Source organism: Neltuma alba, unplaced genomic scaffold, assembly GCF_004799145.2.
Source record: "Neltuma alba isolate B1F8T4 unplaced genomic scaffold, ASM479914v2 tig00011771_pilon, whole genome shotgun sequence".
NCBI classification, from domain to species: domain Eukaryota; kingdom Viridiplantae; phylum Streptophyta; class Magnoliopsida; order Fabales; family Fabaceae; genus Neltuma; species Neltuma alba.
In genome coordinates, this window is record NW_021636394.1 from 215,889 (window position 1) to 237,023 (window position 21,135).

A 21,135-nucleotide genomic window follows, 5' to 3' on the forward strand; every position below is an offset into this window, starting at 1 on the left:
CCTACATGTGTCAAATAAAGTACCATTGAGTTGGATGACAGTAAAACTCCATTACAGTTGGGGAATGGTGGATGATGCAATAGAGGTACAATGGATCGGAGGACAATAGATAATGGTTAGTGGTGACAACAGATAATGGTTAGCAAAGATGATGGGAGAACAATAAAGGATGGTAGATAGCTGGTAGTGATTAGAGATAAAGGAGAAGGTAGTGGGAGGGATGGTGACGATGATGGCTGAGGAGAAGACACATGGCAATTGAGGGTATTTTGGTAAAAACATTTGTAATCAAGAACCCCACATAGGATGGGATTGGGTCTCTCTTATACGAAAACTTGGTGTTGCCTGATCCCAATCTTATGCCCTATTTGGTAGCAAGGAATTGGAGGCTAAGAATTGGAAGTGGAACTCATATTTTTGTCCGTTTGTTAGCATGAAGCCAGTTTCTTATGGAACTCACTTCCATCAAAATCGACGGAAGTGAGTTTCTTGCCTCCCCTCATGGAATTGAGTTGCACCTCCAATTCTATGAGTCCATTTCCCCTTGACCTTCTACCCTTCCTCCTTCCCTCCACCAACAACAATGATCATTCTTCACACCAACAATCTTCCATAGAGAAGGTGACGGCGACCTTACACCCTCGATGGTTATCCAAGCCCCCTAATGGATGTGTTTGTGCCTCTCTCCCTCTGCATCCATTAATAAACAGGAGCTTTTATAGATTTTCATGGATGAGGATGATATTGAGATGAATGAGAATGATGGTGAGATGGAGGAGGATCACGTAGAAGGTGACGGCAGATGGTGAATGAAGCCTCGACTTTAGATTTGTGACGAGAAACCTTTTGCCTTCTTCTCCCTCTTCACATCTATGATGATGAGGATAGACGACAGACAGCACTTCGACTTCAGATTTTGGATGGAGGATGGCAAACCTTTTTCCCTCTTCAAATCTTACTTTGTCATGGGTTGGTAGGTCGCAAATTTTCAACCTGGTCTATCTTGTTTTATGACTTCATATCTAATTTTTTAGCCTAGTTTAATCTGGTTTTGCATCTTGTTTGTTTTCTTATTGTGATATATTCAATCTGGTTTGTGATTTCTGTTACCTTTGATTTGGATCTGGTTTTCTGTTATTGTTTGATGGTTGATGGTGATCGGCAGTGGATTCTATGGTGATCGACAAACATTTTTGTGGAGGATGATAGGATGGCTGAGGCTATTTTAGGCAGAGGCTGGGATTTTCTTTGGAAGGGCACACTTGCCGTTTTATATTTAAAATTAACATATTAATACACCAATTCCATCAACATACCAAACACACTTTAAAACCCACTTCCTCTTCCACTTCCACCTCTACTCCCACTTCTAGTTCCACTTCCACTTTCATCAAAAACTCTTCCATTACACCAAACGGGGCATTAGTCCTAACCCTTTAATCCCACATGCCAGGACCTATCATGATTTGGTATTGACTCCTAAATTTTCTCTACACTTATCATGAGCCACTTAATATATTAAAATTAATTAATATATTATAATATAGGCTAAAATATACATTTATTACTTGTTTGGAGTATATTAAAGGGTTTTCATATCTCTTAATAAATATGATATATTACTTTATTTTATATATATATCATTGGAGAAATTTATCTTATAACTCAATCCCTAAACTTGTTATAAATAACTCTTTATTTCATTTCAAAATATCTTTTTTTTAACCTTGATTTCAAAATATTTCATCCTATGCAAATTAAAATCTAAGATAACCGCTTATTCTATTTTTATAATTTGTCCCTTTGAGCACATTAATTATGAGCCTAACAGTGATATTTTGAATATAGATTTGAATACGGAGAGGAATTAAGGGGAAGAAGTGGGGAGAATGAGACAATAGGAAAAAGAGACTGAAATAATTTCCTTATTTCCGGGAACAGTTAGAATTAGAGGTGGGAATCAAGGCCAACTCTTTAGGGTTGGCGGGCTTCAAAGGGTCAGCCCTCTAGGGCGGAAATTTTAAAAATACCTCAATTTGCTAGGCCCGACCCTTAAACTAATGGGCTCAGGGCCAGCCCACAGGCTTTTGGCCCGTTTAAGAAAAAATATTATTTTTTATATTTCTCATATTTTTTATCAAAAAAATAAAAATAAACCAATGAAATTGTTAATAAAAGACATAAATATGAATAAAATTAAGTCACAAATACAAAATATCATCATATATAAATATCCATCAACATTCAAGAACATCTAAAACATTCATTAATAAGATAACAACATCCAAAAGTTTTATCTATAGTGTAATTATGCAATAAATAAACATTATCATTAATCTTTTGAAACTTCATCATCACTATAATTAATTACTCTTCTTCATAAATATGCTTTTCTTTCGTAACAAAAATATCAAGTTTTTTTATATGAATTTTACTTTTAAATTTTGCAATCTAACTATTATTTTACTTTAATGTGAGAAATATTATTGTTGAAACTCATGAATTTCTAATTCAAATTATCAAATATATATAGTATAAAAATATCAACACATATAGTATAAATCAAATCATGATTAAAGTCCAAATTAACCCATTTTTTAAAAATTTAATTGAATACATTATTATCTAAAACTAAATAAATCAAATCATTCTGTAAATTTAATTTTAAAATGATAATAATAACTAAATATTTGAAATATTATTAACAATGTAAAAATTAATAATATTAGAATTACATAAAAAATTTTAAAAAAATATATAAAAGGGCCTAAACAGGCTAGCCCTTTTAAGCCCTCAGCCCTCCAGGGCTTATTTTCCATTTGAAGGAAAAATTTTAAGCCCAGTCCTTATAATTTCAGGGCCTAAACGAGCCAGCCTGACGGGCTCAACCCGTTTTCCCGGCTCTAGTTAGAATGAAGGATCTAGAGGCTGGCCAAAGAAATAAAAGAATGAAGAATTTAGAGGGAATTATAATATCAAGTGGATAAGGACAAAACACCTCAATTCCTCCTTTCTTTTTGAAAACCATGACATATAATAATTATATATTATTTTTGGCCCTCAACATAAGAACTAATTTGACATTTAATTTAATCCTAAATACAAGACTCCAATTCACTTTGTCTCTCATATTTATCAATTTTTCTAAATTAGTTCTTGTAGTAGTTGTACATGTTAAATAGTATATCAAATGATACTTTTAGCTAATACACATTATTAGCAAGGATATTTTAAAGAAGATAACACCTATTTATTACAAATAATTAACTTAACAGATCTTTTGATCTACTCGAATTAGTCAATTAGTTTCTATATTAAGGAGTATAGGGCCCAGTGTGATTCTCTCCCATGTGCAGTCCAACCCAAGAGTAAATTCGGTTTGGTTTTATTCTTTGTGCGGTCCATGCGAACAGAGATGCAACCAAATGAAAAGGGCAGGTTTCAAAGAGATGATCCACGGTTTCTAATCACCCAAAAAGTCACTTGCCACGGACATTTAGATGATGGCGGGAAAATATAGCAGGAATCGCATAGTTGAGTAATTTTCAGACGAAGAGTATCATTTTTGAAGGGACGGAAATGAACCAGAGGAATTGCCAGGAACTTTGCAGTTGTCCTGATATAGTTGTTAGTAATTTAAATCCATATTTTGCTGACTGGGTTCCAGATAATCTTACCTGATCTACCTGTGAACAAAATTGGGGTGCATAGGATTCGGTTGGCCTTTTCAGTCTCAGATGAATAAGTAGAATAGATGAGGTCTTGGTTCCAATTGATAAGGATCCAAGCGAACGGGGTACGAGTAAGAGGTCTTCCATTATTTTCAATGAATTGATATTAGTGACACTGACTTGCATTGGCAACCAAAGCGGGTGGCTCTGAAGGATTCCTTTTCACAGCCAGGAGGAATTGTGGGGAGATTTCCAAAGAGTTTTATCCAAGAGATCAGTATATTTCCTTTGAAGTGTCTGTCCTAGGATAAAGATAGGAGAGGTTTACAGGATCCTCCAAATTTGTTTCGCTAGTGGGTTTTTTTCGGTAACAGGTAACAGGAAAAAAAATCCATCTGATAATCAGATCAATTGGTTTGATTCTCTCCCATGTGCATTTTTCACATCAAACCAATAATTTTTATTTTCCACATTGGTCAGGGTGCGTTTTGTTGGATTGGACCAGGTTGTATGAGACTATTCATAACCCTAATTTTAATTATGAGAAATTCATTAATCCAACTTATAGATTAGTTGTTTCGTTATCGCATGTGATGTGATGTGCTTCTTCAATGGCTTGTTGGTAAATTTTGTTAAAATTTGAAATAATGCTGGTAGGTTATCTTTTAACTAGAACTGGTAATATAAGTTGAGCCCAACAAACCCCAAAAGTAGTGGGTTAGATTGAGGAAAATAAGGACCATTTAGATGCAGTCTTTTTTAGCCCCACCCGCTAACTTGCAACGGACTAGCCCACTTTTTCCTTTTTAAAATTTTTTTATTTTTATTTTCATTTTATAAGAAATTTTTTTTATCATTTTCACTCAATTTACATATAAATTTGTATTTTGTTGATTTTAAATTTAATTTCTCATTTTTTGTATTTTTTTTATTATTTTTATACTAATAAAATAACTATTATATGTTTATATGTCAAGTTTTGATATTAATTTGATTATATAATTATATAAAAATATAAAAGTAAGGAGAATTTAGTCTATAAAAGTTTGTAATGTAATTTCAAAATTTAAAAATATGTGTAAAAATGCAAATTTTTTATTAAAAAATGGAAATCAACGGGTCAACCCACCAACCCATTCTTTGACGCGATGGGCTAGCTAAATGTGAGCCTGCCGGAGGTGGCCCTTTTAGGACCACCCTGTATGGGTTCTAACCCATGACAAGCCAGCCGCTTTACCTTTACTTCTAACCTAATAGCATTAAATACCTTTCTTAGATTTTAATTTTCAAAGCGTGAGATTGTGAATTTAAGCTTCATACACGAGTATTTTGTGTGCGTAGTTTCTCACAACATGATAATAATAAAGTTAATATATTTCTTGGTTTTAGGTTTGCTCTCATTTTATTTCAATTCATCCAGTTTTAAATTATATGTTTTCATTCATGAAGTTTCTTTTTATTTAAAACATTGATTCTTATAATTTAATAAAAATCTTGACAATTTTGTCCACTAAAAACTAAAACTTATGGTTTGAAAATTGAAGGACTAAAATAAAATTCATGTCAATTTATGGGACCAAAAATTATATTAATTTTAATAAAAATGGCATTTGAAATATAAAACAACCATGATTAATTCCTAGTTTTATTTTTTCCTTTCTTGCCTTAAAAAGAGAAGATTTTCCTCTCCCAACTTAACGTTCAACCCAACTCTTCACGTGGCTCTGCCCTTTTTACCAACTGGGTTTCTTGGCTTGGTTTGTACTTATCAGGTAACGTAGTTGCACTGCCCTCTCATAGGCCTGCCGCCAAGCAATCAATATTCCTGTTTTTGCAATCATTTTCTATTGCATGAGAATCAAAATATGCAATATTAATTACATTTTTTATATTTTTATTAATTTTTATCTAAGAATATAAATGGCATTTCATATATAGAGACTTAAATCAGTGCTTGATTTTCACAATACTTTGTACAGTTGAAGTGAATAATTTGGGACAACACCAAGGCTTAGAAGTTATTCTCATCATCATGGGACGAATTTGTCCATATTTGTCTTTGGGACCAACTTTCTTTGCTGCCAGAAAACAAGAACACTGTAGTTTTTGGTCAAAATTTATAAGTTATTTTTAATATATTATACAAATTAAGAAAAAAATTAGACTTTATTAATTTTGCTTTAAAATTCAAAAACCTTTTAACTTTATCTTTATTTAATGTGTTACAACACAATAATAAATAAAAAGTAAAATTATAAATTTATAAAAAAAATTAATAGGATAACAAAAATAGTCCAAATTAAATTTCAATGATCTTAATTTTATTTGTTATTATAAATTTTAAATTTTATAATTAAGAAACTATTTTTTCCATGCAATTTTTCTTTTTTTTCTAACATTTAAAAAACCAAACATTTTTCTTTCCGCGTTCATGCCGTGAGGCCTTTTCTAGGATGTAGATTGCTTCTCGTCGTCCGGCTTGCATGATCTTCCTTCATCGCCACCGTCGACGACACTAACACCATGCCTACCCCCTCCTCCACCACACGTATCTCTTCGGATCTCATCCTCGACCGCCTTACCTCCACTGATCCCGAAATCAAGCTCAAAGCCATCAGAGAGGTCAAGAACCGCATCATCGGGAACCCAACTAAGAAGCTTTCCTACATCAAGCTCGGTGCAGTCCCTGTTATTGCTGATGTCCTCGCCGAAGCCGACGCCGATTCCGCTTGTGGCTCCAACCTTATTGTGCAAGCCGCCGCGGCACTCGGCAGCTTTGCCTGTGGCGTTGAGGCTGGCGTCCGTGCTGTTCTCGATGCCGGCGCGTTCCCTCATTTGATCAGGCTTCTCTCTACCGTCGACGAGAAGGTTCTTTCGATTAGTTCGAACGGGTTTTTATTTTTGATATTTTTTTTTTCTGATTGGTTTGCGAGGAATTGGTGCTGTGGATGAAACTACTACGATGCTTGCAATTGGTAGGCTGATCCCTAGGTTGTGCTTAATGCTGGTTCTTGTTCTATTAGTTCAGATATTTTGTTGATATACTTCTTTTCTTTTGGTGAATTTAAGTTTCTTGACGTGGAGAGTTCATCAACTTCGTCTATTGCACATTTGTTTGATGGACTTTTACAGTCTAATGCAGTCTGGGGACACGACTTATTATCCATAGACCTCTCATTCTTCTCTCATCTAATTGCCTTACCTACTTGTAACTTGTGCTCATTAAATTTCGGTTCTAGATTCGGATAGAGGGATATCAACGGAGGTGTAAGGGAACTATTATGAAGTTTATCTTGTTTATAGTTACACTGTCTAACTCTGTTATTTCAGTAGTATAAATAAGTGAGGGCAGGAGGGCTGAATCAGTCCCCTATGTTTTGTCTCATGTAAATAATTTAATTTATACGACATTTGGATTCTGATCATGTTTCATGGCTCTTTTGGCCTTTTCTTCTAGCATGGATCTATAGGAGGTACAATGCGAGAACAAGATAAATAGATCCTTATCTCCAGCGTGATATTATGTTCTAATATGAGTCCGTTTCTATCCTTTCCCCCTTCTTCGTTCAATGTCATATTCATTCTAAATCCCTTCTAATTTGTCTTTCTTCCCGTCATTTCAGATTGTAGATGCCACTGCGCGTTCTTTACGAATGATCTATCAATCAAAACTATCTCCAAAGTATGATTTTTACCAGGAGGAAAACATGAAACTTCTTCTTTCCATTTTGGATACTGAGAATGAGAATCTGTCAGGACTTGGTGCAAGTATTATCATTCATTCTTGTGAGAACATTGCAGAGCAAAATATATTATGCCATGCTGGTGCTTTAGAGAAACTTACTAGCCTCCTTGATGGTTCTCTAATTCAGCGAGAAGCCAGTCTAGAGGCTCTAGCCGCAATTCTTAAAAATAATTCAGAAGCCGTCTCAAAGTTTTTGGACCTTCAAAATGGAAGAGCTTTAAGTTCTGTAGTAGAATTAGTTAAGGACAGATATTCTCGGACAAGATTTCTAGCTTGCTTGTGCTTGATTTCTGTGAACGTTTCTTTTTCTTGCTATCAGCAAGACAAGAGAATTAAAACCAAATTGATACATACTTTGCTTGAGCTTCTTGATGATGATGGTCAAGTTGGAGATGAAGCTTCTTTTGCTTTCTCAAGTTTAATTGCTGGGAAGGAAGATTTACAGAAGCTGGCATTCGAGGCAACAGCCATAGATAAGTTCCACAATAGCTTGCAATATCATCTGTTACAACCAAGACGTCTTGAAGGGATATTTCTGGCTCTGGCTGATCTTTGCTCAAAATTGGAATGCTGCAGGTCTAAGTTTCTTTCATTGCAGGTCTGTTTCTCTATGGAGATTGTTTATGGTGCACCTTGAACTGTCATAGATATCAGTATTTTGCACCCTCCAAAACCTGATTGTTGAAATGGTTTTGAGATAATGACTAATGAATTTAATCATCTATTGCTTGGTTGATGATAACCATTTTGTACATCCATTACTATGAGCATTGTTGGAACCAATACTGAAATATGTTTCTTCTTGAAAAAATAAGCTAGAGCCAGCATATACATATACATTTTTATATGTATATATGTTTGCATATTTGTTTTCTTATCTCATTGTGGCATGTTGTTGTGATAACTTGGTTGTATTGAAATACTAATTCCTCTTTCAATTCGTAACATACTCATGTCATTACAGGTCTTGAATTTTGTAATCGATGCCTTAACTCATGATAATGCAAATGTACGTGCTGCAGCTTGTGTTTGCTTGAGAAGCGTCACTCGCTCAATCAAGGTCTGCAACGTAAAACAACAGATGGCATTTGATTTTTTTTTGGGGGGGGGGGGTTTGTACAGTGTGAATCTAATACTCATTTCTCACAAAATTTGATTCAGAATTTGACCGCAGGCCACTTTATGAATGAAAGGGTGATCATTCCTTTGGTACGGCTTCTATCTGATCTTTCAATCTCTGTTCAGGTACGCCCTTATTCTGTGGTTGACATTTTTTAACTTGCAGTTACATTAAAATGAGTAGTTCATAGGTTTCATTCGTCATAGTTGTTGAAAGCAATCTACCAAATTCACGAAAAGGAGAAATCTAAGTGTTAGAATCCAGAGATGAAGACCGCAAGTTAATTTAATACATAACTGTTGAGAATTGCACCAGTTATTCAAGGATATGTTTCTCAAAGTTAAGGGGGTGTTTAAGGATCATGTCATGATTATATTTTGATAGCTATCTCACGTTTATTTTAAGAGTGCTTAAACATAATTTGTGAGACTTACCATTGGACAATTTAAAATGTCTCAACAATACTGAATTTTATCCAATTTTTTCTGTTATTTTGTTGTGTATTCTGATGATAATTCTCATTCTATTTTATTGTCTGGTCCTAATACTGAGTTTGGGGGATGCTCTAAGTAATGCAGACAACGCATGTGCAAATTGAGTGATTGGTTATCATATTGGCTTCATCATTCGGGATGGTTTGAATGTTGCAACAGATAGCTTTTCAAAATTTGTTAACAATAGAGTAGATCAATCAGGACTCCCATAGTTTCTATATCATTTCTGATAACATCTGTAGTTTTAGTGTTTGTATGATATATTTCTTAAGATTTTTTTATCATTATTCATTACACGCAATTTGGTGCTTTTCTAGTCCACCAAAACCAATTCATGCTTCTATTGATTCATCTTTTCAACCGCTTTTGATTAAAGTGAAAGGTTAAATTTTGAAGCTTGTTGACTTAGCAAAGGTATAATAGAACTGAAAATGACATTATTGAGTGGTCAAGCTGAATTGATTGTCCCAGTGAAATTCAACATTCAAAAGGAGGCTTCTGTCTGAGGCTAATTATTTTTGTATTTAAGATTTAATATCTTATGAAGTCAAATACATGGGGAAAAAAATGATATGTTACTACTACAAGAACTAGCTTACTATTATTTTAAAAAAAAAAAAAAAGCACTTTGGTTAGGGTTAAGGTGCAAATTTGCCCTTGAAGTTTTCACTTGGAAGTTTTTCAAGTACAAATTTGCTACAAAAGTTTAAAATTGTAGCACCATTACCCTTACTGTTAAAAATCTTAATTGACAATGTTGCTATTTTATCAGTCAATATTAGTTTTTTAACGGTATGGGTTTACATTGTTACAATTTCAAGCTTTCAGGACGACACATTTGCACCCAAAAAGACTTTTGGACGCCCTGCGCTTCCAAGTAAAAACTTCTGAGGCAAATTTGCACATTAGCCTTTTTTATTATTATATCTTATAATATGAGTTTTCAAGAAAAGCCATGCATGTTATTCTATTGTTAGTGATCACTGGAGTTTGTATAAGAATAATGCTTATTAACCCTAAATACAAGATGTTGCATCTCTAATCTCATCAAAATTTAGAAATGCTTATCATTTTCCCCCCGTGCTGTTTCCAGGTTGCAGCCCTTGGTGCTATCAGCAACATAGTGGTTGGCTTTACAACTCGTAAGTCAATATTCATGCAGTGTGGAGGCATTAAAGAACTTGTTCAATTGACCAAGTCAGTGGATTTGTCTTTAAGGTTAAATGCTATATGGGCCTTGAGGAACATGGTATTCCTTGCCGATAGAATGTGTAAGCAAGAAATTTTTATGGAGCTGACAGCATCTTCAGTAGCTGGTCTTATCTGTGGTAATGATCTTGACATTTTAGATTTTTCCTGGTCAAGGCAAACCAACTGGAAAAGGAATAAAATTGTCCTTGTGTCTACCCTGCAGATCCTGAGCCTTCTGTTCAAGAAAAAGCCCTTGCCCTTGTTCGTAATTTTGTTGATGGCTGTATAGATTCTATTGAATATGCTTTTGCTGAAGATGGTATCATATTAGATGCTGTTGGAAGGCAGCTAAGAAAAGCTTCAAACCTTGAGATTGGGATGCAGGTAGGATATAAGTTTTAATAGTAACAGTTGTCATGTAGATTGATAAGGCATATTTTCACGTTCTAGCAGCCACTAGTATCTCAATTCCTTAATTTGTCATTCCTGATGTGGTAGAACCCGAATGGCTAGATAATTAAGTGAATAAAAATAAAAGCTGAAATATAATCTAGTAGAGGGTTGAGGCAAGAATCTCACTCTCAACTCACTAATAGCCAGGATAAAATCCACTAAAATTTACTTAAGCAAGGATCTCACTTAACTAAATTTAGTAGCCAGAAGGAGAATCTCCAAATTACTGAATAAATATTTCTTTCTCTCATAAATATTTATAATGCAGAAACTACAATTGAATAAATATAAAAATTTAGTAAATATCCCTAATATCTTGGAACTAACAGAAAGAGACGTTGGTGGACCTCTAACAACCTAAAGTCCCCTTATTCAACTGATAAATCATTAATAAAATTAATAAAACTTAAAAGACTCATTCAACTCTCCTAAAAAGATGCAAACAGACTCAACCACTACTCCAGTCTCCCTATTTCTTCTCTAGTGCGTTAATGTGCTGACTTGGAGTCCTATCATGATCTATGTTGAATGTGCCATTCCGAAGTGTTAATAATTGGCATGATAACTTGCTGGAATTGCGATTAACTTGCATCTTTTGTGCCTTGTAACACATCAACATTTAGAGCGTTAGTGAAATTGGTATAAGAGAACTACCCTACTTAGGTGCTGTAGATTCAACTAGGTGAATTTGAATACTAAAACACTAGCATTATGGTGCTTTTCTTTCGTATTAAATTAATGACTCTGAATTTAACCTCCACATGAATCTGAAATGTTTAGCATTATCTTATTTTCCGTGAAAAAACAGTTCTATATAGGACAGGTATCTTTTGAAGCCAAACCAAACTATTAACCAGCAATGAACTGACATGGTGCTAAAAACTGATTTTGATCTTTTGTTTCACTTTTGTTTGGTTTTTTATGGGGTTGGTATGGTTTAAATTAGTTCAACCAGTTTACTTGGGTTTTGTTTGGTTTTTGGGCTGATTATTCGGTTTATTTTCCATTCTAGGGGATGTATGTACTCAGCAATATTGCGAGTGGGAATGAGTTTCAAAAGGAAGCTGTGATGCATCAACTCTTTCCACAACCAGAGAACGAATGCCACTCTTTCTTTAACCGGTTTTTGCAGAGTACTGACAACCACCTACGCACAGCTGCACTTTGGGTTGTAGTAAATCTCAGCTTCCCATCAAGTCCAGGTGCATTTGATCGGATTATGAAACTGCGTAAATTTGGCATAATTTCTCAACTGAAAACGATGATCAATGATTCTTGCTTGGATGTGAAGGTATTTTTTTCTTCAATTTATTTATTCCAAGATGGTTTTGTTAATTGTTGTAGGCTTGTTTTTCAGTGGTCTCATAAATGCTCCGTTGTCACAGCTTCGAGCAAGACATGCTCTCGGGCATACTAGGACTTTTGGTGATAACTAAATGAAATCAAACCCCCTGCGTTCCAAGCCCCTGTGCTGCATGCAAACAACAGAAATATTGCTCAAATGTGTTTTCTCTTGTATTTACACCTTGTATATGCGGTATGTAACTTGTGTTTCAGCTTTTAAGATGTTCTTCAACAAGTCCTTACTGTCATAGGAGTTCCTTTTTGTGTATTCTACTTCTATGAGGATCACAAGCGAACCAATTTTTTTTATTTTTTTTTTGGGGAAGAAGCTAAAATTTCTCATAGTTACTTGATTCTTTCTGGCAGTTTAATCATCAGTCAAATGTGATGTCAAACCTGCCATGAAGTTTTCTGTAGTTCAACCGTTTAATTTTGCAGTCCTTGCCAAACAAATTTTAAGATATGAGCTGGTGATTCTACATCAAGTCTCTCAGCTTTTGGTGTTTTTATATTATAAATACATATTTTAATTAAAAATTATACCCCACTCCCATTTACCTACCAATCAGGTTTCAAAACCCCACCTTCACCCCACTTCCACTTCTATAACAAAAACTCTTATATGCTGCCAAACTGGGGGCATTAGTCTCATATCAGCATTCTCTCCATTCTCCTTTGTTTGCCAGGATAGTTCCCGGCACTGGATATCATTTTCCATGGAAGTTATATACTATTGCTTATGTAATGTGTCCAGTTGTTGAGTGCCTTTTTATGTTCCTCTTTGCAGGTGCTGCAAATGGCTTCAATTATTTTTGAGCCAGTCAGAGCAGTGAGAAAGCTTTTCAATTTTGGAAGCACTCCTGACCAGGTTACGCCAATACCACTTGTTAGAGTGTTAGGAGGTACTGGGCCAAGAGGCTGTGATATGTATATATATGGTATTCATACATTCTGTACACGCAGTCTTTTCCAAAACTTTAATCGTTAAATAATTCTGTTCTTTTCAATCAACAGACAAACTCCTATTGAAACAGATAGAAATAAGAAAAATAAAATTAGAAGTAAATCTAAACCATTTATTTCAGCTTGATCGGTGAAGATTTAATATTAATATGCTCTCCCTTCATCTCATATGAATCCATTCTTTTGGCTAATGAATTCGATTATATATTTGTGAAATGTTGAATTTTTTTTAAAAAAATTTTTTTGGTATTTAACAACAATGAAAATTTAACTATGACTTTATATTTTTATGACAAAAATGATCAAAATATAACTATTTTAAACTTTTTGAATTAATATCTAAATTTTTAATATGTGATTAAAATTATATAAATAAACATTTGTATATTAAAATTTTATTACGGTATCTGATAATAGATATATTTCAAATTAAAGAGTCATCCTTTTGTCCAAAATGTTGACCTCCCCTTTAAAAGTAATTAACGTCCATATTTATGAATCTCTGCTATTTCCTTAACTGGTTTAACTAATTTCCCCCATCTTTTATCCCCCCGCTGAATTCAATTTAAGGTGTGTTTGGATGAAACCAAATCGTGGTTTGAAAAAATGATTCTGGAGAATAGATTCTGGGAAGAATAGATTCTGGAAAGAATAAATTTTATGAAAAAGTGATTTTGAGAAGTGAGAGTGTTTTGATAGTTGTTATTAGAAGTACTTTTTATATATACAAATTACTAAAAAAAACATAAGTTAATATGATAATTACAGAAAAAATAGATTTTATGATATATTTTAATTTGAAGGAATAAAATTGTTAATAATATATTTTTTATTAACATAATTAATAATACATAAGATAATATAATTAATAAATAATTAATATGTATATATATTTATAAACTATAAGATTAAATATGTTTATAAAAAAATATGTTTATAAAAAAAATAACAAGATACATATCCTATAGGCTTTCACACTCTCCTTTTTTTCTCCAAAAGCAAAAAAAATTTTGTTTTTTTCAAAACCATGGTTTTGGAGCCAAAACCATGGTTTATGCTAATTGGGTGGGTATTTAGGTGACTTATCACCCAAACTATGGTTTGGGGTGTCACCCAAACGGTGTCTTAATTTCGTGGTATCGGGGAAGTTCATTAATTGCCAAAATTAAAGGAATGGAGATTACCTAATTTCTTCGTCATGAAGGAACATTAGCTACTTAAATTGATGGAATGGAATACGCTTAGTAATTGAACAAAATGGCCCGGCTCCCGCAAAGGTGAAGATGGTGGGAAATCAATTATTATTTGGTTAAGAGTTTCATTTTTGTGTCTGAAATTAAAGGGGGAAATCAATTTGTTGAAGCTCCCAAAAGCGTCTTAAAATATTTCATTTAGGTGAAAAAAAATATTCTTTTGAATTTCTTAACGATTTTAATATTTTTCTATTGATGAAAAGAGGAAAATGCTATTTAAGAATTTAAAAATATATGATATTTTTTTAAGAAAAAATTTAAAAAAATAACGTTTTACATTTGTCCTTTTTGTTAGTATGAAAAATATTTTTCTTGGAAAATAAGCATGACCTCTAGCTTTGCTCTTTGATTATTCGACCTTGAGATTGTTTCGTGAGATTTTTAGGACTAAAATATATATCTGATCCTTTAATTTTATATAAGGTTTCAGTTTGGTCATTTAACTTTAAAAAGTATATTTTTAGTACTTTAATTTTAAAATTGTTACTTGATGATTTTTTGTAAAAAGCATAGTTGTTTTGAAAATTAAACTTAATATTATAGTATTTAGTAATGTTTTATCAATATTCAAAAGCTCAATGTCATTGTTTTTTTCTTAATGGTTATAGGATTGGTGGACTCAAAGCTTACTTTTAAAGTTATAGGACCAAAATAAAATTTTACATAAAGTTAAAAGATCAAAAGTATACTTTAGTTTTTTTTAGTGGTTTTTTTCCCGAAAGAGTGCAAAAGCAAGGGTACTTTTTTACCCAGTGTAAAAGTAATATTGCTCCGGTCCTTTTGTTTTAAATATAAAACTCATTTTTATATTTATCAATTTTCTTTAAATTAACCTTATGGACACTCACTCAACCATAATCAAATAGAAGAGGAAGAGGGGATATTAAGAAAGATAATTATAGTGTTTTATGAAAATGTGTCATATTTCTTATAATTAACTAATTAACCTAACTTTTTTAATCTAATCAAATTAGTTAAATGAGTCTTAATGGATCGGAGACGCATAATAGTTTGATTATATTTTCTTCTTATTCTTGATATAATTTTTATCTTATGAAATATAGAGATAGTGTCAATAATTTTCTTTCACACGACACCAAAATAATACATTTTTTCATTAAATCATTGAAATTTGAGCAATATTAATATAAATAATTAAGGATAATATAACTTATTATAAATACCTCTAAAAAAACTTGTTACAAATAAAATAGTTTTATTTTTTGTTTTCAAGATTTATTTTTCTTTTCATTTTAAACTTTTAATCCCATTTTCCCCACCGAAGCCCACATCCGAAAAATTGACATAATGGTGAAACTGTAATTTTGTTACGATAATGGGGCCATCAGTCATTTCAAACTCAGCGTAATTGCAATTACTGTGCTCTGGGGTTCAGCCAGGAAGAAAATCGTATCTGCCAATATTTGTTGTCTTGCGAGGTTCGATTAAACGAAGCGAAGAAAGGCGACGCACAATCATCAGCGTTCGGAGGAAACTCGGAAATTGGAACTTGTAACCTTCATATTCGGCCATCTTCACAGGTACTAGCTGTGCGATACAAATCAGTGAAGAAAAAGATCGAGAGGGTCATTGACATAATCCTTTAAAAATGTATTACAGAGGGTAAGAGGCTTGGTTCCTGTTTTCCCCATTTTTTTGTTTGAAATTTTCAAGTAAAGTTTGTGGTTTTTTATTTCCGCTTCCTCTTCGGTGCAAATCATGGGTTGTTTTTAATGGCTAAAGCAATTGATTGTAGTTCTATGGCGAATTCTCTTAGCCAACCTTGTTTCATCACTTGGAAACTTTTCCTGTGTTGAAAATAAGGATTTGTTTTGTCTCTTAAGCTATGTAATCTCATCTCCTCACCCTCTGGGTCTCTTTATTGAACTCTTTTTTGGGGTAAAATTTAGGATTGGTTACTGGTATTTTTCGAAATTGCCTCTACTAAGAAACTCAACCTTGCGTGAGCGTGAGCGTGAGCGAGAGCGAGAGCAATACCATCACATTTTTAAAAAAATGTAAAAATCTTCACAGCATATTTCCTTGAAGGCTGGATTGGGAATGATTGGTTGCGGATGGTTTGAACAATTCAACCATTGATTGGATGTCAAAAAGCTAATGGAGTGAGGTGCGTTAGGATGGTTTGGATTTTGGAATTTATCCTAAACCATCCTACATTCCAACTTTCTATGTCATCCAAATTTTGGGGGTTTTACGATTTGGCAGAGGTTTTTAATAAGTTTTCGTTTAGGCGAGGACGTTAGGTGTGAGTACGTGAAGAAGTTTCACATTGAATATAATTTGGCTTAATAAGGCATATAAATAAATGTAAAAGGACCCATAAACTTGAGTATTGGGTTTTTAAGTCTAGATTTGTCCTCACTCTACCCACCACTCACCGTGCGTATGTTCCCTCCTACCATTTTGGACGTTGCTCCCCATTCCATTTCGTCTTGGCAGTCCTTACAGCTTCCTTTCCTAACCTTCTCTCCTTGTCTATGTTTTTTAAAAGGTTGAATTCAGGATGATAATATTGGAAGTTTTGTGTTTTCAAACCCCCTCTACTCCATTAGTGACATTTTTCCATCTAATCAGTTGGGAAGTTGGGGGAAAACAAGTTTAGGCATGATATTAGCTTGAGATGACATTAGTTACTCTGTTAAATGAATGCTGCGAGGAATACAACCTATGTTATCATATAATTCAGTTTAACTTGTAAACTGGGAAGAAACTTCTTTGTCATAAAATGTGTTATTGAATGTAACCTAAAAGTAGAAGAGGTAATTAAAGGCATGTTAATAGTTGCCCGCAGCTGACGTAGTTCTATAATCCTAAACCTCAAGTATATAGATCATGCCTAATATTGAGCAATATTCCCTCCTAATAATGTCTACTTATTGTATGAACGACGTGTTCCTTGAGTTGCCCTTGCTGGTTTGACATATCACAGAAGCCTAGATATCTTGGTGGTGCCATTGAGTAGGATTTGACGATATTTTGTGGATGCCTAAGGAAAATTTTTGATTTGAAGGTTTAGAAAAGGGTAGGCTATTATAATTTGGTGTCTTGGGATTAGAAAAGAAGTAGTAAATTGGGTTAGTTAGAGGCTTCAACTAATCAAGAGGTTGTCTTTTAAGCTAATTATTTTGTCATACTCCACCTTTTGTTTATTGAATCTGGTAATGAACTTTTTATAAGAAATAGTCAGTTTTGGTGGGAACATTCCGTACTTAGTTCCTTTCATTGTTTTTGTTCCTCGCAGTATGAATGTATTCTTGCTAACCTATAATATAAATAAGATGATGATAGTATCTGATGAGCTAGAATAATTAATGAGGGAGAAAGTATCTTATTACTATCTTTGGTCTTAATATAAAATCTAGGTTGTAGTTCAAATTGAACTACAAGCTCGATCTTATATTCAAATTGAACTGCAAAGTTAGTATTTCATTTCTTGCCTCTTGCCTCCTGCCTCTTGCCTCCAAATTTAATGAGGGGGATTCAAGCTTTCCTATTGCTAATTTTTTTCAGTTTTACTCATTGAGTCGTGTAAACAGAAAACATGCTCCTAGGAATTCTGGAATACCTAGGTGAAGTCTAAAGGACGCTCAAGGCATGTCCTTGACATTACAAGGGTCATGTCAAACATTTTAGCTTTGTCAAGAAGCTGGTTGCTTCTACTTGTGAGCTTTTGTCAAGAAGCTGATTAGAGCCCACACTGAAAGAGTGAACCATTTTCGTAACAGAGTGAATTGAGGACAGTTGCTATTTTTCTTTTTCTTTCCTCTGTAAATATGTTTTAGCACATTTCTTATTTAATATATTTCCCTTTTAGTCAAAAAAAAAAAAAAGTTGGCTATTAATTTTGGGAGAGCCAGAGCGCAGTAGAGGTACTTATATGGATTGTCATGGAACAACAATTGAAGAAACAAATACCCATTGGAAGATTGTACTTGTTTTCCTATCATTTAAACATGATTAAAATGTGCAAAAAAAGATTGAAAGAATAAAAAAGAGTTGCACGAGGTTCAAGAGGTTTTATATTTTATATTGATATTGATTGGATGCAATCAATATGTGATTTATTGGAAGGTTTCATGCTATTTTGGCGCTTGTCATACCATTGGAAGAAAGGGTTGCTTTACTGGTTTCTTGTTGACTAGAGTCTCTTCTACAAATTGAGAGTAATGCATGTTGTGAGATGGCACTTTTGTAATGAGGTTGTTAGGCTTTAGAAAGTGTTTTCGATCAGACATTAGTGTAATGGGTCCAAAGGTCTTTTAGGGTGTTATAACAGTATTTCAACAAGACTAACGGGAATATTTGTTATGAGCGAGTTGCTGTCAGGATAATATTTTCCTTATCAAGTTTGGCATAATATTGACTGAATCAATTTTTAGTTTCTTCCCACCAAGTTACTAAATAACACAGGTGGTAGATATTAGGCCAAACTTGATGGGGAAAATTAATAGTATTGAAGTCTCAATGTTTAACTTGATTGATAAATCTTGACCAACACTCTCTCTTTTCTTAATTATTATGGTTGTCAAAGTGAGATCTATATACATATCTACCTGTAAAGGAATTGCTATTTGAATTTCAAATTTAATTGTAAAGGAATTGCTATTTGAATTTCAAATTAATAACTACCCTTGTCAGATAATTAAGCACAATTTTATCCTTTTGTGAATGCAAGTTTTTCATTACTTTTCCTCATTGATTTCCCCTTTATATTAGTCTTCATATGTAGGCCTTTATAGTCTTTATAGAAACTGTACACTATGGACCTACCTAGAATGGTGGAAGGGCAGAGGGTAAAATAAGAAAAGGTCGGGATGATGACAACCTAGCAAGGATTACTGGAAGATCTCTGTTGTCGCCAAGAAACAAAATTCCCCTGAAAGATAATACAGCTGTATTATCTTAAGCAAGTTTCTGCTGGGGAACATCAAATGTGTTGTGAAATAGCTAGCTTTTGAAGGATTCAAAGAGCTCAATTCCGTTCCTTTGATTTCCTTTTCTTTTTCTTGTCAGTCCCATTGATTTATTAATAAATTTCTTTCTTTCTGTTCTGGCTGTTGGCGAATGATGCAGTAAATTTGCTGATGGTGGTGATGGACGTGAAATGGCTGCAAAACGTCAACGAATTGTTGACCCAGGATCATCGTTCTATGGGACTTCTCCTGGTTCCAGTTTCATGTACAATCCACCTCCATATGGTTATGTCAACCAACCTCCTTTTCCTGTTGTTCGTCTGCGTGGCCTCCCCTTCGACTGCACCGAAGCTGATGTTGCTGAGTTCTTCCATGGTCTAGATATAGTTGATGTCCTCTTTGTTCACAAAGGTGGCAAGTTCACTGGGGAGGGCTTCTGTGTTCTTGCATACCCTTTCCAAGTTGACTTTGCTCTTCAGAGAAACCGGCAGAACATGGGGAGAAGATACGTGGAGGTTTTCAGAAGCAAGAGGCAGGAATACTACAAGGCAATCGCAAATGAGGTTTCGGATGCTCGTGGTGGTATTGGCGGTGGTGGTGGTTCACCACGTCGAAGTGCTTCTAGGGCTAAATCCTACGATGAAGGAAAAGATTCAGCTGAGCATACTGGCGTGTTGCGGTTGAGAGGATTGCCATTTTCTGCCACCAAGGATGACATAATGGAATTCTTTAAGGATTTTGTTGTGTCAGAGGATTGTATTCACATTGTGATGAACTCAGAGGGTAGACCTTCTGGGGAAGCTTATGTGGAATTTGCGAGTGCTGAAGATTCAAAGGCAGCAATGGCGAAGGACAGAATGACACTGGGCAGTCGCTACATTGAGTTGTTTCCTTCATCACAGAGTGAGATGGATGAAGCAGTTTCAAGAGGGCGGTGATTCCTTAGCATGCCTTTCCACTCATATGCCATTCACTAGTTGTTATCTTATTATTGTTAATTAAATCTTATAATTAATCTTTAATTGAGAATTTTGCTGTAGCTTTAATTTTTACCAGTGAGGGATATGCCGTATTGTTGTATTAGAATAATATGCTTTTTATGCTCTTTGTGAAAAATGAACGTTTGCCTGCTTTGAACTCAGATTGTTTCTGGACTTCCATTTTTCCGATTTTCTCTGGGCAAATGAATTATTATTCTTTTGAGAGATGGCTTAATTACATGAATGCCAATTTACTATCGACGCCCTTCGTTTCACAAAAATGGCATCATAAAAAGTGTCCTGAAGAAAACATGCTTCATGTAGGCGGAGTAAATAATTAAATAATTCAAGTTTTGTTCTTGAAAAAAATCTAATGTTTTCTTAAAACGGGCGAAACTGTTTTAGGGGTGGTTATATTTTTTTTTCTCAATTTTTAATTTAGTACTTATGTGTTTTTTTCTTTAATTAAATTTTAAATTTTACTTTATTAATATTATTAATCTTTGTACAAATGCTATCAATGTTAACAGAGCAAAGTAATAATAGCTAATGTTGCTAAAAGAGCAAAATTAAATGATTTAATTAATTAAAAAAACAGATAGGTATCAAATTAAAAATGAAAAGAAATTATATGTACCTCCAATTTGGTTTTTCCCTTAAAATGTTTAAATAAATATTAGTACTTAATCACTCATGAGTGCATTAATAAGGGGGAGAACTTTTTTTTTTTTTGAACTAGGAAAAAATGACACTCATTTTTTTTTTTTTGCCAAAGAAAATTATACTCATTTTAAACAAACACAGAAGAGGTTTTTTGCGATAATTATTATAAAATGGAGGGATAGCTGAGAAATAAATGGTAACTAGACATATTCTTGCAAAGAGTTATGTCCTGTGAAAATTTAACAAAATTACGTAAACACCCACAAAACAAAGCGCAGCCACAGGGTAATATTTCCCAATAACGGATTCTATTTCCATTGCCCG

The 21,135-nt window shown here is 33.8% G+C and overlaps 2 protein-coding genes across 3 annotated transcripts; both read left to right on the plus strand.

Annotated features, from left to right (window-relative positions):
- The first annotated feature begins 6,194 nt into the window (after positions 1 to 6,194).
- On the plus strand, positions 6,195 to 12,309 carry LOC114717720 (armadillo repeat-containing protein 8). The gene is made up of 8 exons (XM_028902917.1): positions 6,195 to 6,539; positions 7,295 to 8,014; positions 8,381 to 8,476; positions 8,578 to 8,661; positions 10,124 to 10,358; positions 10,445 to 10,605; positions 11,687 to 11,965; positions 12,060 to 12,309. Exons 1-8 carry the CDS (start codon positions 6,195 to 6,197, stop codon positions 12,108 to 12,110), a joined length of 1,971 nt encoding a protein of 656 aa, XP_028758750.1. The 3' UTR covers positions 12,111 to 12,309.
- LOC114717722 (heterogeneous nuclear ribonucleoprotein H2-like) lies at positions 7,231 to 20,334 on the plus strand. 2 transcript variants are annotated; one of them, XM_028902922.1, is made up of 3 exons: positions 7,231 to 7,242; positions 15,690 to 15,857; positions 19,329 to 20,334. In XM_028902922.1, the coding sequence occupies exons 2-3, from the start codon at positions 15,844 to 15,846 to the stop codon at positions 20,104 to 20,106; spliced, it is 792 nt and encodes a 263-aa protein (XP_028758755.1). In that variant the 5' UTR covers positions 7,231 to 7,242; positions 15,690 to 15,843; the 3' UTR covers positions 20,107 to 20,334. The 2 variants fall into 2 exon arrangements, with proteins under 2 accessions (XP_028758755.1, XP_028758754.1); XM_028902921.1 differs by lacking the exon at positions 7,231 to 7,242 and having other exon boundaries at positions 15,642 to 15,857.
- Positions 20,335 to 21,135: the final 801 nt, after the last annotated feature.

Coding starts and splice junctions, on each gene's coding strand:
- LOC114717720 (XM_028902917.1), top strand. CDS start 6,195: ATGCCTACCCCCTCCTCCACCACACGTATCTCTTCGGATCTCATCCTC. Junction 8,477..8,577: donor GCGTCACTCGCTCAATCAAG/GTCTGCAACGTA, acceptor AATTTGATTCAG/AATTTGACCGCAGGCCACTT. Junction 10,606..11,686: donor ACCTTGAGATTGGGATGCAG/GTAGGATATAAG, acceptor TTTCCATTCTAG/GGGATGTATGTACTCAGCAA.